The sequence below is a fragment of the Sylvia atricapilla genome, chromosome 8 (assembly GCF_009819655.1).
Source record: "Sylvia atricapilla isolate bSylAtr1 chromosome 8, bSylAtr1.pri, whole genome shotgun sequence".
NCBI lineage: Eukaryota > Metazoa > Chordata > Aves > Passeriformes > Sylviidae > Sylvia > Sylvia atricapilla.
Window position 1 is genome coordinate 20,610,433 of NC_089147.1, and position 18,329 is coordinate 20,628,761.

The 18,329-nt window shown below is 40.8% G+C and overlaps 1 protein-coding gene across 2 annotated transcripts; it reads right to left on the reverse strand.

The window, feature by feature from the left end:
* Nucleotides 1-2,534: 2,534 nt before the first annotated feature.
* On the reverse strand, nucleotides 2,535-18,014 carry MYOZ1 (myozenin 1). Of its 2 annotated transcripts, XM_066324029.1 has the most exons (6): nucleotides 18,000-18,014; nucleotides 15,836-15,937; nucleotides 14,744-14,925; nucleotides 6,133-6,367; nucleotides 3,860-4,019; nucleotides 2,535-3,102 (listed from the first exon to the last, which is right to left on the reverse strand). In XM_066324029.1, exons 2-6 carry the CDS (start codon nucleotides 15,909-15,911, stop codon nucleotides 2,871-2,873), a joined length of 885 nt encoding a protein of 294 aa, XP_066180126.1. In that variant the 5' UTR covers nucleotides 15,912-15,937; nucleotides 18,000-18,014; the 3' UTR covers nucleotides 2,535-2,870. The 2 variants fall into 2 exon arrangements, with proteins under 2 accessions (XP_066180126.1, XP_066180127.1); XM_066324030.1 differs by lacking the exon at nucleotides 15,836-15,937.
* Between the last annotated feature and the right edge of the window lie 315 nt (nucleotides 18,015-18,329).

The following is an 18,329-nucleotide window of genomic DNA, read 5'->3' on the forward strand; positions in this document are numbered from 1 at the left end:
TTAAATCTAATAAAATCCTCTAATTCCCAATATAAACAATCCTCTGACATAGGCAATTCCCCTGAGTCTACATCACAGCCCAAGGAAAACAAAGAACAGGAGCTATTTCTTACTTCCTTTTAAATATTTGATCATTATGGAGAAACTTCTGCCCTGATTAACAGTAGCTGAAAGCCTTACTCAAAGTAATTATTTTTGAGACAGAATTTGGATTAGTGATTTTTCTTTCACTTGTAACATTACTTTGCATAATGACTAAACTAGCATGTAATTTAAGCTGTGTAAACAACAAGACAATAGTTGTCTGAATTGTTCTACAACATGTAGTGTTGTATTTCTCATTTTGTACTAGAAACAGAAGCACATAAATCCTGCTTGACAAGATTTGAGATTGAAAGTGCACTGGCAAAAGAAGAGCTATGTGCCTTACTAAGCAAATGTACCAAAACTGAGGAAACAGTTTACAAGTATGATTTATAGCAATATTATTAATAATTTGCAATGATACAGTACTAATTCCAAGGACATTGCAACTTCTATCCCCATTTAGGGTTTGGGTTAATGGAGCACTGTTGGCAAAACCCCTTGTCCAACAGTATACTGTGAACCAGAGAGAGCTTCGGGTCCATGCCCAACCCTTTGGCTACCTGCGGGATCATGCTGCTTTCCTTGTACCTGGGAGCTTTGAGACTGGGCCACCAGAGAGCACTGTGCTGTTTCTGCTTGTATGCCTTACCTTTCTCTGCGTGCTTAGGGACCTATTTTATTCAGTCTTTTTTTCTGTGATACAGTAGAGCTCAAGTGGTTGTTGTGATTCTACTGGATTTCCCAAACATTTGCTGTTGTCCTGTGTGTACCCTGTGTGCAGCCCTTCCTTGACCTGACTAACCTCATCTGGGACCTTCACCCCACTTACGGCTGAGAAATCTCTTTTAAGCTCAGACCCAGTCCTGAGGTCCTTTGTAGAGGTGCTGTAGAGGTGCTGGCCTGCACTTGTGTCTCCTGGGTGGACCTGAGACTTGTCCTGTGATTGTCTGTGGCAACATCTCCTCAGAGCATCCAGTCCTCTCTGCATCTTGACATTCCTTCACTGGCCCAGGATCTGGAATACCTGCTACTGAAAATAGATTGTGACGTATGGCGATCAAACGATCTTGTTTCTGCTGTTCCTGACATATTTACCATGAAAGCATAATGGATTTCACTTTTTTTAAAAAAATCATGTAATTCTATGTTGTGGTAGGCAAAAATGTGTGTCAGAAAAGGGGAGGCAATAAATGGCTTATTTAGTGGGAGAATATTTTGCTTAATGTCGTGTTTTCTCTGACATTTCCTCTACTTTCTGAATTTCCAACCTTGTCATTGTGGACTGGATTCTTGTATTAAAGTACTTTTGAACTGGAAAATAAATCCATCCTCCTTAATAGAAATGCAATTAAAAATCTAGATTGATTTAAAATATTGGAAAACAGCAACCTTATTTCCAAACAGAGCTCAAACGGAGCTTTTTCATTTTTGTTGAAATGTTCTTTAGATCAAAGTAGCATCTTAATTTTTTTAAGTTTAGTCACAGAACTGAGTTATGGATTCTTCTTAATAATTTAATAGGATTGATAATAAATGTTCTTCAGCCATTGCAGCAGAAAGATTAGGAAATTACTTGTTAATTACTTTTGCAGCTTGTTGTTATTATTAGCATAATTTTAAAGAGATCTCACAGTAGCCCTCTCTTTAGCCTTGTAGAGGAATGTAATAATGCCAACCACATAACTACCCAACAGGATAAAAATCAAATAAATGGCTGCAGGAATTTCTATACAAGGAGGAAAAACTCCTAAATTAGAAGTACTTCAGTGGAAGCTGTCCCCATGAATAAGCTGTTCAGACCTGCTTGCAGGAGGAAGTGTTGAGGAACAGAATTCCAAACAAGTCTCCAAGCAGGAGTTTGTTGGTTTTCCACAGCGCCTGCCTTCTTCCTGTTTGTGTGGCATTGCTGAAACTACTGCAAGAAATGGAGTAGACTTTGATGGTGTGTATTTGAATAAGTCATGCACTATGGTAAGTGTCAAATTAGCTCTGTTGTTATTAAAGCATTTGTTTTCTTGCTCTGTAACTATGGGCAAGCCATCTTACTTGGGTGTGCCTCTGTTGCCTCCCAACCTATTGACTTTATGATCTCTTTAAAAAAAATGGAAAAAAACCAACCCAAACTGCTTAAGCTGTCATCTAGTTTATTCTCTGGAAAACTGGGGAATCCTAGGTGACAGTGAAATACTTTAAGCTGTTTATTTTGCTGACAGGATGATTTGCTATTTCATCTCTGATGTTGTTCTAATTACCTCTCAAAGTCATCATTCTTCCCTATCACTTTGGCAGTATTTTTCCAAGCCACCTGGACATATATAAATCTTATGACCATCCTTGTCAGTCCCTGATCTTTCATCCCAGGCTAATAGTCTCATTGTGAGATTTAAACTTTTGTTATTGCTAATCCCCAAATTCTTTCAGCAGATTTAAGTAGAAAACACAAAAGCTGGTTTTCATCTTGGTGTTTTATTTTTTGTTAATATATGACAAAACAGGTTTATTATCATCAGACAGGCAGCATGTAGCATTGCTAAACAGAAAAACACTTCCTTAGTCTTGGCCTCTTTATATGCTGGAGAATAAAAAGCTGTTTTTCCTCAAACTGTGCCTGATTTAGATTACAATACAGTGAAGAGAAATTTAGAACCTGCTAGGGACTTGTCTTGGCTATGGGCAAAAGAAAGGAAGAGCTGACAGAACTAGAGTTGCACTTTTCTGCTCCTCACTATCAACTTGCAAATAGAAAGGGCTGAGAAAAAAGGGAAGGTCTTGGCAGTGGAGATCTACAGCTCCTCTGTTTCACCGCACACTGGCACATTGGCTGCAGTCTGGTACTCTGAGAAATCTCCTGAAGGCATCCAAGGTATTGGGGTTCTGTTGAAGGAGGGTCTTTTGCTGAAATTTTGATTATATATCATGAGAGATTCTGGGAGCAAAGGGCAGATATCAAACTGAGGCACTTTGAAGGTCATCCGTTTGGCTGCTTTCTCATAACCCCCATAAGGCATAGCAGTCCTGGCATAGGGGAATACATGGAGTTAGCAAACAGAGCATAGATAAACAACAGCATTTATAAAATAAACAGTCAAACTTATCAAGATTCTAAATTTTGCTCCTGTTGGAGTTGACTGGCCAGCAAATCCTTCATGAGAACATAGATGTATCCATTGAGCATATATTAAAAATAATGTAAACACAACATATACACTGCTGTGCATTTCCTTCACCCTTGTTGCATCAATCTCCATCAACCCATACACCTTTCACACCTGTTAGTATTCTGTATATGTAGCAGGCATTATTGCAGAAATGAGTGAGATGTGGGTTTGTCCTTGGTACTGATGTCCTGAGGCTATGGAGGTGGGTGGAAAAATTGTATAGAGAGGTTAACAAGAAATTGAAGTGCTGTGGAGTATATGGCTGCTGATCATAAGTATTTTTCCTGAGCTCTTGAACTTCAAAGGGATGCAGTAAAAAACAGTGGCAAGCTACGTCTCCTGGTCAAATGGGGAGAGAAAGAAAGGCAAGTAGGATTAAAGTCCTCTTATCCAATTGCATAGGTTTTCTGTGCATAATCTGAATTAAAATCTCTAGCTCTTAATGGATTTTTTTCTTCGTAGTCTTCCAAACATTTCATCTACTGGAGACTGTGCTAAGCAAAATGACAAGCAACTAAAACTTACTTACAATGCACAAGATGGGAGGACTGTGGTCAGCATTATTGTGTTTTCTCTTGCTAAATAAACTGCATTGAATGTTTAAGAAGACTTACCGGTTAAAAGACTTGTAATGAGGGAAATCAGGTTTGGGGCTGTACGACAGTAAGTCCGTGGAGAACTGACTTTTGTCCTCAGGGCTGATACCCATTGCTCGTTCCCAAGGGGAAATATAAGTTTTAAATATAGTAACTTTTTTGCCTCCTGACTTTCCATCTGTAAACAGAGGAAGGTAAAGCAGTCTGGTTAGATAGCACTCTAACTGCATTGTGCTTCTGTATCCTGCTACTGAAGCTGAGGCACCAGCTTTGTTTCCAGATTCTCAAACCCCTACATCAATACAAACTTTTATGGTTAGATTTCTGTTTTAAAAAGACAATTATACACCACTTCTGACTTATCCAAAAAAAGCAGATATTACCATAGTCTAAGAGCCACTTATCCAGGAATTTACATTAAAGCATATGTTTGAAAGCTAATTGTTCATTCTTCTTTTTGGTTGCTCATATAGAAAGAACCAAAGTCCTCACCTTATCATCTCTTTCACTAGCAGGGGGGAAGGCTTTATATGAGGAAAGATCCTGTATAATTTCTTAATTTACTTTTCTTTATTTTCTGTCAGATCATAGCAGACATGACATTTCCTTTGTGATCACACGAACAGACAGACATTCATCTTTTACCCCTTCTGAACTGGGATGTTAGAGACAAGTCTGTCTCAATCACCTCAGGATGGCTAAAAGCAGTTTGCAAATATCATGTGGTATCTCACTGGAAGTTAAAATCCTATCAGTGACTAGAGCTGCACTTCGTTGTAAAGTCAGACACTTGACTGCTAGAAATTTTAGATTATCTTTTAGCTGCTCCATTAAGCAAATGAGTTCAGACAAGGGATTTCATTTTGCATTTCCCTTCCCCCAGATGTGTATAATACCACCTCGCTAGTAAGAGCATAAGTTTTGTATTAATATGTAGCATATTTATTATATTTTCATCCTTCATAAACCTTAAAACTCCTGAGCAATGACATCCGCTTAGCTTGATTAGGGCAGATGAGAATAATATGTTAATGGAGAGAGACATCCTGGTTCTTTCCTGGTGCTACATTTTGTGTAGAAAACAAATCCTTATGAACTAAGTGGAAAAGAGTGAACACTCTAATCTGAATTTTTCCTCTTTATCACACCTCCTTTATTTGTCTTGCTTATTTCAAACCATGCCAAGTCCTGGGGTTTTCTGCTTTCAGAGAATTGCCGACATTTACAAGAATCTCATTTTCATTAAAAAAATAAGAACAACTACTCCGCTCTTTCTTTGTGAAGTATTTAAACTATGCAGTTTCAGAGCAAATTGATTGCTAGGGTTGAAACATAAAAGCAGCTGGGATCTGTGTCTGCAGTGAAAGCTATAGGATAATATGAATACTCCTTCTCCCTGCACACAGGATAACAATGAAGAAAAATCTCCTATAAGAAGACTATAAGAGTCTATACAGATTGCTTTTTCACAGGAAATGTAAAAGCTGATTATGATATAAAATGTACATTATTCCAGAATGTAAATGAAAAAACTTGGATTTTACAAGTCATTCCTTTGGTTACTTAAGGCATTTATTCCTTGTTCGCAAGGAAAATTGATTTTTTTGGTAAAAACCTATAAGGATTGTTACAGTTGTGATTTCATCTGCTGATTCTTTTACTACGTGTTTGTTTCTAGAGATTTCTGGCCAAACTAAATAGAGGATAAAATCAGGCAAAGAGTAAATCGAAATAAAACTACTTTTACCCATAAAGATACTGCCTCAGTGACCCAGTGGTGGTTACCAGATAACTTTTAGAAATATTGCTGTTTCTTTCTGAAGATTGTCCAAAAAGTGTTCTTTGTTTAGGTAGAAGCTTTGATTTGAAATCAGGGCTCAGATATTCAGGTGTGATACTCAGATCAGACTGCTGATGTAAAGAGTTGATACCACTGTCTCCAGTAATGGTCGGTGTGAAACCCTCAAAAGGAAGGAGAGACACACTAGAGCCACACTGGCATGGCATAGCTGTACTGGCCTACTGCTCTGTCAGCCTCAGGAGCTCAGCAGATGAGTTTCCTGTAATTTCTGTTGGCCAGTCAAGGAATGTATTTCTGCCTCCTGCCTGTGGCTGAGCAACACAGAAGCACACAAAAAAAACCATCAAGCTAAAAGCAGTTCAACTCTCCTAGACTTTACACTGGAACTTTGGAAGAATCCAGGTGTTAGATTAATTTGCTTATCCTTAAGAGTAGGCTTGGCATGTGATCTGATAGCTTCAGATTCTTGTTCTTGCAGGGAGATACTTGCCTTTGTCAGTACCATCGCCTCCTTCTCCAGCACTTCCAGATGATTTCCCTGCATGCTCCCCTTCACCGTCCGCAGCGCCACCTCTGCTCCCGGGCCTAGGAGGGACACCGGACTGCTGCTGCATACTGGAGCCGTGCTGCCCGGCTGGCATTCCTCCTACCATCCGCCCTTGGGCATAGCCATGAGCATCTTCCCCATAGTGCCCTCCTGGTGGGATGAACTTCTGAAAGTGATCCTAGAGGAGGAGAAAACAGTCTGGTTGAAGCTCTGGTACAGGACACAGTTTATTTGTGTTTGTAGGGCTGTGTCCCAGAACATGAGTTCCCAAGTCTCTGTGATCTGACTGGTTCTGTGTCTCTGTTACAAAGCCAGTGGCAGAACTTCATGTGAATTATTCCCTTTATTCAGAATAGCAGCAGTTGTGGAACAGCAGAAGTGGCAATGGAAGCACACATACTTCATAGTTGTTTTATGTGATCAGGGTGCTGCTGTCCCCAACAATGAAGACTGTGAAATAGAGGAGGAGAAGAGGAAAAGAAATTTAGCTTTTGCCAGGGGAGGTAGAAGTCCAAACAGAGATAACATTAGCTAACCTGTGGGAAAGCAAGCTGGGCAAGAAAAAGGAAGTGTTTCCATGTCAAAGTTAACCCCAGCTCGATTACAGTGTGGGAATTAAGTGTTACAGGCCACCAGAACAGCAGGGTATCTGTGACAGCATAAAAGGCAGGGGGATGTCTGCCTTTTTGCCTGTTTTCCATACATATGAAGGTCTGCTTGGGGAGGAGTATTTATATGTTGAGAAAAACTGAAGAGATAGCAGCCTGGGAAAACAGAAAATACTTCCTGGAGACCACAAGTGGGAAATGACAAAAAGGAAGAATTTTGTTTGTAGCAGTATGTGAATTAGCAAACCAAATCTAACCAACAGGGTAAGAAAGAAAGAAAGTTGTATCCATCAGTAATATTAAATTGGTCTTATTTTGCAGACCATTCACTCTCCCTTGTCCAGGCTAGAAGGCGCAATCTCTGCAGTATGTAGTAAAAGAGTGAACAATCCATGCAGGATTTATAGACCTTGTGGTGTACATTTTGGCACAATATCCTGTCTTTGCACACAGAAACTTTAATAAATACTTGTATGGAATAGAAACCAATACAGTATGTTCAGAAAAAATATTTTAGATTTTGGTCATAAGTGACATCAAAACTTGACCCCTGTCAACATAAAAGGATATCTCTTGTGTAGTACAGCCCACACAGCTATATAATACAAGTAATCTGGGTTATATATCACATATAGTCTCTTTCCTGTTGGAGTAGGAGATTGGCTGTTAGATGCACAAAGATGCAACAAATACACGTCAATGACATCGAATGAATCTGTGGTTCATCATGCTGAGATTCTACCTGTATACATTAATCTCAGGCAGCCTCAGAGATGGCTCTCAAAGGGTTAAGGCTTTCTCAGGGCTCTTACACCTAGCACAGTTTAGCAAAAAGAAGCTGTCCAGGCTGTAAACAGGCTTCCAAGGCCAGCTGTTCAGTCAGCTAAAAATAGTCGAGAAGTGAAAACCCCACAAGGCTCAAGGCAGAATTAGCTAACCCTCTGCTCCCTGTGTCTCCCACAACAGTGTCCAGGGTTTCACAGCAGGTCACCAGGCTGCAACCCAGGCAGGCAGCCAGCTGCAGGCTGAAGTGGCAGAGCTGGTGCCCCCGGGGCCTTTAGGGACTGTCTGTCCTTCTCCTAGCTGCAGGGAATTCCCTTTTTAGGAACAGAGGAGGTAATGTTCCTGTGAATGTCAGGAAGCGCTGAGAGGGGAGAGGATTGTGAGCATGAAGCTGTACATAGGAGCTAACAGGGCAATCTGCTCAATTATGCATGGCAGCTATGTAGCTGTAAAAACGCAAACTGAACAAGGGTATTTTGAGGGTTAGGGGTCAGAATGAGGTTATTTTCAAACTGTTAATATATATGCAAGGGTAATGCTTCTACTGATTTGCTCACTGCTTTCAAAACAGATTTTGCATCTGTTTTCCTTCAAGTTTCACCCGTGCTGTGTGCCCTTTCTGAGAATTAAATGCTTATTTCTCCTTTCCTGTGGTTACTTACTTGCCTCTCCTGCAACAGAAAAAAAAGGTCACAAAGCATCAGCATAACATGACCGGCAGTAAAATGGGCTGTTTTGTTTCTGCTCACAGTAGTATTTAATGTGACTAGGGAGGGGCATCATTGTCATCTGGTGTTATTTTAAATTGCAGTATTATCACTAAGTAGGAATGAAGTTTCTCTGGAACAGAAGGTCTGTATCAGGAAAGCCACTCCTAAATCTATTTAACTGCAAATTAAATTAGTTTGATTTGCCTTAAGCTAGTTCATGATTCTTCATGGGCCTGCTGAGAAAACATCTGATCTGCTAATATGTAGGCAACTCCATTCAGACAGGAAAGACATGTTTTCCATGCAACACCCCAGTCTACTCACCTGCTAGAACAAAAATGTAATTTTCTTTAAATTTGGCCACTACAATTGTTTGTCTTAGCTCAAATTAATATAAGACAAAGGGAAATGAATATTTTTGAAAGATTTTCCAAGACAGTGGAGCTCAGTCTCAAGCAGGAGTCTCAACATAGTCAACCTCAACATAGCTGTATAGGTACAGCTTTGTTTCCAGTGCTTAGAGCACACCTCTGGTCAGAGTTTTAGAGGTTTGGAGCTCACACTTGAGGAGAATAAATGTCTTGGGCAGCTGCTAACAGCATGTGGAACTTTTACATATATGCATATTCACATCATAAAACCAGCCTCTCAGTTAGTATTGATTGACCGTGTTGGTGGGAGTTACAGGAGAGAAGTCCAGGAATGTCAATTGAGATGGTTGACAACCTTCTCCTGTTGAGTCTGGGGACAGATCACACAGCTCCTCCTGTCTGTGCATTATTGGATGTAGTGAGTATTATCAGTCCCTGGGCATCCCTAAATCCACTCTAATAAGAGAACATTTGTTATATGTTCACGTGATGGGTCCCCTGGGTTGGCTAAATAAATTGGGCTTGTGTCTTTGAAGTCCTTAGTGCTAGCAAGTGCCTGCTCCTGCAGGCTGAGTGCTGAGATGGACAAATTCTGAATTCCCTAGAGCATGTGCCTAATAAAAACTAGATAATGAAAGATGATCCAACTAATGGAGCTGAGATCTCTATGTATCTCAAGGCCCTGACGTCACTGCAGGCAGCCCCCAGGAGAGACACTGTGTGCTCCCCTTCAGCTCCTTGCTGTGCCCTGAAGAAAATGATTGAGGCCACCAAATGTGTTTCTATTTCCACCTCACTGATAAAGAGCTCCCCAAATGTTTGATGCCTATGTAGTTACTAACACTTCTGAAGTTACTGGACTGCGTCGTCTCCGTGGCAGCCACTCAAATGCTCCTTAATGGTGGGATGGGAGATTTAAAATTCAGACACTTGGAGAGTCTCATAGACTGCCTGCTGTTTTTATCAAAGCGTGGGCCTCAGTCCTTCATTTGGAATTGCATAGCCTTAAATCTATGACTCACTTTTTAAAAAAGGATGAAAATACGAAGATGTTGAAGCATCTTACACTATTTTTTTTAACTTGCTACCCCAAGAGGCACAGCAGGCTGACCTGCTTTCTATTTCCAGGTCCATTTCTGACTTGCTGTTTAATCTCAAGCAAATATTTTTTGCCTCTGTGCCTGATTTTACCCATCTAAATAACAGGGATTTTTATCTAATGCTACCCAAAATTAGATATATCTTATTTGTATATTTTATATCATCTTTGCCACATTTTCTTCATGGATGAAAGAAATTGTGGTTCAGAATTTTGATCCAGAGTTTTCTGACAGTGCTCCAACAAATTGGAGCTGTGGAAAATAAAAGGCTCTTTTTTTCCATTACTCTGCTTTTTTTCCACACCAGTCATTTCTTGAATAAGAATGCATTGGACTCCATGTTCACTCTTACACAGCTTTGGGTATAGTGGGACCTCTCGGTCTTCTGCCCCAATCCAGCTCCAGTGCAGCAAGGCTCATTTTCCTAGAGAAGTTACAATCTCACCTGGCTCACTCCACTTAGATCATAACCTGAGACTTGTATTTTGGCCTGCAATTATCCTGTAATGTTTGTTCAAGAGGTTTAACATTCCATGCAGAACGGAACTCCTAGAAAAACTATTTTCCTAACATTTCCCCTTTAACCTTACCTCCACTGATCTTGATTGACATTCATCTAAGTACATTAAGGGGCATACAAAGCCATCAATGCATGCTCCTGAAATAAACCAAGCAGCTGCATGATAACATCTTTGCTTCTCCATAACTGTTTTCCTTCAGACACTATATCATGCCTGGCTATTTATCATGTAAGATTTCTGAGGCAGGTTGGTTGTGTACTGCTGCTTGCTGTAAAGCATCACTTTTGGTTTGTAACATGATCACTTCCATTTTCTCCCTGCTACTTCTGCCTGCTGAGTTCTTGTCCAGCATCAAAAAGAGTACTGGGTAACTCCTGCCATTATCCAGAAGAGCGGTAATCCAATTCTTTTGATTTCTTAGATTTTGTTTCACAGTTGGCATCACCTTAAAAGAGATCTGAAGTCTAGCGGAAATTGCCAACACATTTCAGTTTGTTTTCATACAACCTTTGCCATGATTGGAAGCTGCATTTATTTTAACTTGTGGATGAATGTAAGAAAGCACCAAAGTGGGGGTTTTGGTTGTGGGTTGGTGTGGTTTTTGAGGTACTACTGCTCATTGGTTATTTCACCTTCCTAATTGTTTTAATTTAAGATCTGATAATAAATCATAAAAAGAAGGGGGCAAAAGGAAGGTCTCCTCCATGTAACCCAAATCAAGCCATAGGTTTTGACTAGCAGAAGGATATTTAAGGATTCTTACTGGAAGAATTCAGAGTAATGGCAACATCTGAGCAACATAACTCTGGCTTTGTTTTCAGTTTCCCCTTAATGCCTGGCAGCAAGATGTTAGAAAGTTACCACTTGATGACAGCAAGGTCTTACACTGAGGTTCAAAAGCAGAGGTGGGATCTCAAAAGGAGTTAGGAGGAGGGCTAATAAATAATGAGTGAGGCTGGAGGGCTAAGAAATATTGTTTCACATGATCTTCATGTGTTTGAGGCCAAACAAATTTAGCCCTGTGAAGGAAAAATCTGTAACTGCTGGTCTATTAACTGCTGAACAGTGAAGTGGGATTTAAGACATCCAAAGATAAGACTGAGACCCTGTCTGTGATTTTGAGTGACTCATTAATCTACCCCATGGTTCAGTTTCACCATTAAAAAATAAATGTAATGATTTCCCTCATTCTCTAGTTGGCCAGATGATACAGTAATAGAGCACATAGCAAGATAGGATTTCATCATGGTCTTTAGTCAGTAATAAATTATATCTTGCAGCTCCACAATGAAGTAAAAATATCCTCTGAGACATGGAGACAATCAGAGTTCCTGTGGGTGGCACACAGCCTGGGGTGAGGAGAAGAAATCCTACATCTGGTTTACTAGACAGAGTTCAGAAGAAACCAGCTTTTCCAGCACAGCACCAAACAAGGAGGATGTTGCCCAAATTCTCCCTGTTTGGCAGGATCTTAGTGTCAAACTCAGCCCTCCCTAAAACCTTCCCCTTGTACTATATATTTGCAAGCAAAGAGAGTCCCAGTATTGAAAGCAGCTCCACAGTAGGTGGTGCGTTTCATTTTACTCATGTTGGGAATGGTCAGTCCTAAGCCCTGGGGGTTTAGCTACGGTTTGCCTTTAACTGGATGGGTAGAGCTGCAGCAGTGACAGAGAGACAGGTTTTCACTTTTGCATGGAGCTGTCTGATATTCATGTACACACAATATATATCTTTCCTCTGCTACAAGTAAGGAGGGTGATCTGATTGTCCAGTGTGGGTTTTTGGCTGGAGGAAAAGGAGGAGGAGAGAAGCAGAAGGGTGGGTCGATGACACATGACTGCTGAGATCTTCTCCCTTGTGTGGAAGGTTTATGGCTACAGCACAGGCTATTCTGGAACCCCTTATATGGTTTGGATTTATTTTTAATAACCTTTCTCTTTGTGTGTTTTTATATTACATTATCTTGCTGGTAAACTTCTTTTGTGGGAAAGAAACAATCCATACTCCATCCCAGACCTGCCTAGCCCTGCTTTCTTAAGTGTGTCCTGAGAATATTTTAAGACAAGACAAGAAATCTATGATATGAAAGCAGAAAACACACCACCAGCTTCAAATTCCCTCTCTGTCTCACAGCCTCAAAGACAAAAGAACTTCTTTTGGATAGGGAGCAAAGGACATGCAAGTTAATTGGGAGGAGGAAGTAACTGGATGTAGCAGTAGGACTTCTTACTCTGCCATTATCTTCCTCACACAGTTATCTTTTGTTTAAGCTTTCTTTTCTGCATCTGCCTTTGAGCATCAGATAGAGGAGCAAGAAAGGAAAAGAAAGCTAATCGGATACTGCAATCAAAAGAGCTTTTTGATGAAAGTTATTTGGTGCTAAGGTCAGGCGCTGTCCTGATGGTTTGGAAGATAACAGGTTTCAGATCTGTTGCCTTTACCTGCTCAAGAGCACCCAGCTCTCTGAGACAATGACTCACTTGCTGCGCTTGCTCAGATTTTCCTAATGCTCTGACTGCAGCAAAGCTGCTCACTCGTGCTGCCTGCCGTGGTGAGAGTAGTTTCCCTCAAAGGCAGCGGATGCAGCCAGCGAGCACATGGAGCAGCCAGAAAACAGTAACAATTATGTTTTGATCTTGCTAAACTGACCTCAAGTGAGGGCTCTGGGGCAGACTGAATCTTCCTGCACTGACCAATGGAGTTTTGTTATCACTACCATGGATGTGGAGAGAGGACCTGGAAGCGAATCATGGAGGATTTTAAGCAGAATGCCAGCTGCTGTTTTGAGACTATGCCATGGTCCTACAGCAAAGCCATAAAGAAATTCCTAGGCTTTTTAGAGTATTTTCCACTCTAAACCCCCAACTACATTTCTCCATGGCACAGGATCTCAACAGTCATGCTAAAATATCTTGGGAGCAGATGTGTTCGTCAAAGTTGGGCACAGATGACTAAACAAAGTAGGAAAAGCAGCTAACAAAAGAGAAGCAACTGTCATCAGTGTTTGTCATGGAGCAACTGTACCTGTCCAGTCTTGAGTCAGTTTGTCACAATTAATTTTTTTGGGATTGTTCTGATTGGACATTCTTTAGTGACACCATCAATTTTTTGAGACTTTGGACTTTAGCCTTTTTATTCCATTCAATTATTATATTCTCACTACTCATTGCAGCAGATTCTCACATATGATTTGCCCTCATGTTTAGGAGCTTTGAGATTACTGAGTATTTATAAAAACAGCATGCATTTCTCTAGAATATTAGTGTGTGGAGTCTGAAGTTCAACATACCATTCATTCTCACATTCTTTCTAAGAGATAGTTCGCTGAAGAAATTAATTACTTATAGCACAAAGAGATGAAGAAACTGCCCAAAGTTTAACATCATGAGATATGCTTGCTGTATCTCTGGTCTGTCATATCTCATCTGTAATATTACTGTTGTAATTTTAATTTTTTTTTAAGTTATGCATCTTTCCATATTCTGATTTTTAAGTTGTCCTTTTTAGAACTGAGCCACAGATATTTTCTTAATGCTGCTTTTGAAAACATCAGAGTTCTAAAAGATAGTGTGTTTTTGTTTGGAAAAGCATGTTCTTCAGCTGAACTTTTATTGTTTTCCTTGAATTTCCTTGGACTGGAAAATAGATGCCATAAAGGGATAAAATGTCACCAAACCAACTTTAAGGAACATCAAAGGATGAGATGGTACATCAAAATACATATGAACCTTAAACACTTTCTATAGGTTTTACTGAATTCTGATAATCATGTGAATAGATAGTTTCATTTGTAAAAGTTTAGGTGTCTTCAAAAGACTTTATACCTGCAACTAGCTATAGAAAGAAGTTTAAATAACAGTACTAACACAGGGGAAGGGGAAAAGAAAAAGAATATCTGTACTTATACACCATATTAGAAAGGAAAATGTTTTAGAAGAAAACAAACTGGGCTTCTAGCAAATTAACTGAAAATATTTCAGAGTCAGGTCAGAGGTTTCACTTGTGGAGCTTGCAGATATTAGCAGAGGACTCTGTCCAGGAGAAAGCATAAAATTATCCCTAGACAAAAATAGAACTGCATATGCTGGAGCTGAAGTCAAACCTGGATGGATCATTGCCATCATGCAAAGAAGAAATGGAATGGGTACAAAACCAATTAGCCCTGCCCTGAGATCTGAGCAGATGCCAAACATGCAGCCTTCCTTCATCACTCAGTACTGAATTTTGTCATGCTTCTGTATGTGTGGTACCAAATATTTGCCAGAGGAAACTAATGCTGCTGCCAAAAGGAAATAAAACTTGTGTATTTATGTAATTTTGTTTTCTTCCTTCACTTCTTTGCTAGTAGACTCTCCCTACCTCCTGCCCACACACATTAAAACAGCAGAGAGCTTGGGCACACTCCATTCCTGTTTTCCCTGCATGTATGGAGTGGCACTTTAGTCTTAGTCTTCAACTTACCACAGAATTGTCAGTGAAGGCATCAGGGTTGTTCTCATAAATGAACTTCTCCACTCTCAGTTGACGTAATTTGAACATTTTGGATCCTTTGTTAGTGAGGAGAGAAAGCTCTTCTAGCATCACATCTCTGGGGATGCTGATCTTCTTCCCCAAGTTCAGCTTGGAGGCCTCTTGTGGCATGGCTACAAAACAGATACAGTGGGACACTTTAGGAAGTACTCTGGTCCATGTCTTTTGTCTATTGCTTCCTAGCATCAGTTGGAACTTCAAAAAACCCAAATTATGTTCTAAATTAAGATTTTAGGAAACTATCTATCACCAAGTTTTTACATTGATGGCACTTTGGATACAGATGTTTGGGATTTACTCTGGATTGCAATCAAGGCAAATCTGCAGAGAGAAGTTGCATAGGGGTGGAGCTAGATGGGTGTCTCCCACATCTGGAGCATCTCAGTCAGTGCAGCAGAATTTCTTCGTACTGCCTAAAATTATTACTTTTCCAAACCTCTAAAACCTTCCTTATGCTGTCAAAAGTAAAGATAAGGTCATCACAGTTATTTAAAAGTTAGCCTACCCAATATACACATGATCTGTAGAAAGAAAAATGTTCCAGGTTATATTCTTCCTGCTCTATTAACTTCTCCAAGAGACTTTGTCTTTTTCAGCTAACGAGTGCTGGAATCAAAGAAACTCTCTCACACAGAGGAGAAAATAAGTATAAGACAAAGGTGTAAGAGAGAGAACAATGTAGAATATATCTAGGCACTGCAATATTGACACCTGTAAAAGATCATGTTTTCTGTCAATTTACACTGGTGTGCATCCAAATTAATGCTGCAGGAGAATACAAGTTTACAGAGTGTAATCTAGGTCTGTTTTTGACCTGAGCATGTGCAGCGCTTTTCAGCTGTAAGACAGAAAATGTGATGTGGTTGAAGGCTGGGCTTCAGTAAAATTTGTGTCTCTGCCTCCTGGTATGTTCACTGCATGTTGTGCTTTGGGAGTTCAGTCAGACAAGGTGTGAAATTTTAAAGGCTGAAAATCGGGTTGAAATTCAAACAATTGTTACATGCACACTTTTGCATGTCTTACCTTCATGTGACAGCTTCCCAATGAGTTTAGTGGACTTTTTCCTTTTAACAGGAGCAGGAGTCCCTGCAAGGGGCATTCCCACAAAGGGTTCTCTGCTTTGCTCTAAACACACAAGGAAATGGAAAATGAAACACTGGAAATGTATTTCTTGCCTCTCTTTTAGTTGCCATCTACAGGTAAAAGATACACAGCCTTCATTTCACACACAGGTTCTTTTCTATCCCTTTTCCATGATGGAGCTAGTGGAGGGTATCATCCCATACAGGCTATCATCAGCAGGCCATTCTGGGATTCTCTGGAGACTCAGTGTTCTGACAAAATATGGTAGCAGATCCCAGCAGAAGCATTGCCAAGGTGCCATAAAGCACTGTCATCTAAAATAGGCGATTTAATTGCAAGGAGGCAGTCTCCCAGAATCCACATGTGCTGTAGGGATACTCTGTTACCATCTTGTGGTGCGGTAACAGGACGTCATTTTGAAAATTTACTCTGTGATGCAATGTTATAACAACATGCAGTTATCATTAGATGGTAATATATACTTTTGGATAAAGATTTCAGGTCTGTCCATGAGTTAATTGCAGCAATTTGCATCATATGTGGTTTTGGTTTGGATATTTAGATAGTCCTTTTAGAATTAGAATAGGTATTCAGAAAGTCACCAGACTGCAAGTCTGGAACGCAAAAAAAGAAACAAAACAAAATTCCAAGTATGTCTTTTATGACTGCTACTGTTTTGTTACAAAAGCTGGAGGAGGAAGGCACAGGAAAACTTGTTAAAGTTGTTCACCCAATTTGTTTGAAGTCACTTGCATCTTACGTATTGATCTTATCCCCTACCATTTTGAAGAGGGAAAGAGGAAAAGAGGGAGATTTCTTCTGGTACAGTGTTCCCCATCTCTGTCCCCAGATAGGATGAGAGATCTGAACTGCAAAGCCAGGGAAAATCAGGAGTAATCTCAGCAATTCCATTTCAGGCAGCTTCTGAGAGCCCTTCTTAGGGGTTATTACACATAATGTAAGTAGAGCAAATGTCTTGCCTTCACTTCATCACTGTCCATGCCCAAACAACACCATATAGGGGACAGATACCCACCTAATACATTACAATACAATACAAAGAAAAATGAGCAAAGACCCTTTGGCTTCAGCAGCAGCAATAACTAACCACCTCTGTCCTTGTGATTTTTTCTATTTTACTCGAACTATGAGTTATAGTTTAAAACTAGCAAGCAAACAGCTGTAACTAGGAGTTTGTGCCCTTCTGATCAAGATATTTTTTCTCCTGTGTATTCTGAAGTATCATTCCACCATTACGTCTTTTGCAACATGATTTTTATGTGGTGGAGTGGTAGTAACTGTTAAAAGAAGCCCAACCACAACAAAACTGTGCCAGTCACATTGGCAGGTACTCCCTTGGATTAGTTTTTCTTTCAGATCTGAAAGCTTTTCCATTTACTGAGATGCTGCCTGTGTAGTTCACGTCATAAACGAGCCCATCCTGGGGTATTCCCAAAGCAAGTGTGAGCAGGTGCAGCCATGACGCACAGGCTGCACATTCTCTTCAAGCAGCCAGACATCTGCTTGGCTGTATAAAAGAAGCAGGCCCTGCTTGACAGGAAAGGGACAATGCTGCCAGGAGACAGCAGAGGTGAGAGGTTATGGCCTATCTGATGGCTCCTAAAACTGGCAAAACAGAGAGAAATCATCTGTGTGCTGCAAACATGGATTCCCTGGGGCAAGGCAGAAAGACATGGCCACGGTGGGGAGCTGTGCTCATCACACCAATTCCCAAGCAGTAGTGAGGACAAGCCCATCCCATTCTGCTGTCCTTCTTTACTAATCCACTAGGACTGAAGATTGAAAAACCCATTGCATGCAATTGGTCTAGCATAAGGAAAGGGACAGCAGTCTCTCACTATGGACAGGGTCCAGAGTTACATGGTACTACTGCTCTCTCAGCCCTCCCAGAAGCTGCTGGAGCCTCAGACCCCATCCTCACTATCTCTGCATAAACCCAGGGCTTTTCTCCCCCAGCTCTGTCCCCTGGTTCAGTTCCTCTGTGTTTTTGTGCTTTGATCTTTGCAGCAGTCATTGGGGCTGCAAGCCAAACCAGTCATTACTTCTCCAGCACCTGCACTATTTTGCTGCCCAGTCAACTCACCTCAGGCTTGCAGTGGAGGCTCAGACCAGCTCCCACACCTGCCCCAGAGCTCAGCAGTGGCTGCTTCCTCCCAGCCTGTGTCTGGGTGCTGCCTGGGGAGGCTTGTCCAGCAGCCCCACTCTCCCAGGGTGCCTGGGTGCAGGGAAGCTCTGCCCAGCACAAAGTGCTGATGCAAAGTGATGTGAATTTGACTCCTGAAGGCTGCTCGCACAGGCATCCTGTGGTTATTAATAGCCAAAGGCCCAGAGGGCAGAGTCTCAGATAGCACTGCTGCCATCCCTGAGAAGAGGGGAAAAGAAAAGGTTGCACCTCCAGCTCCTGTAGGAGGTC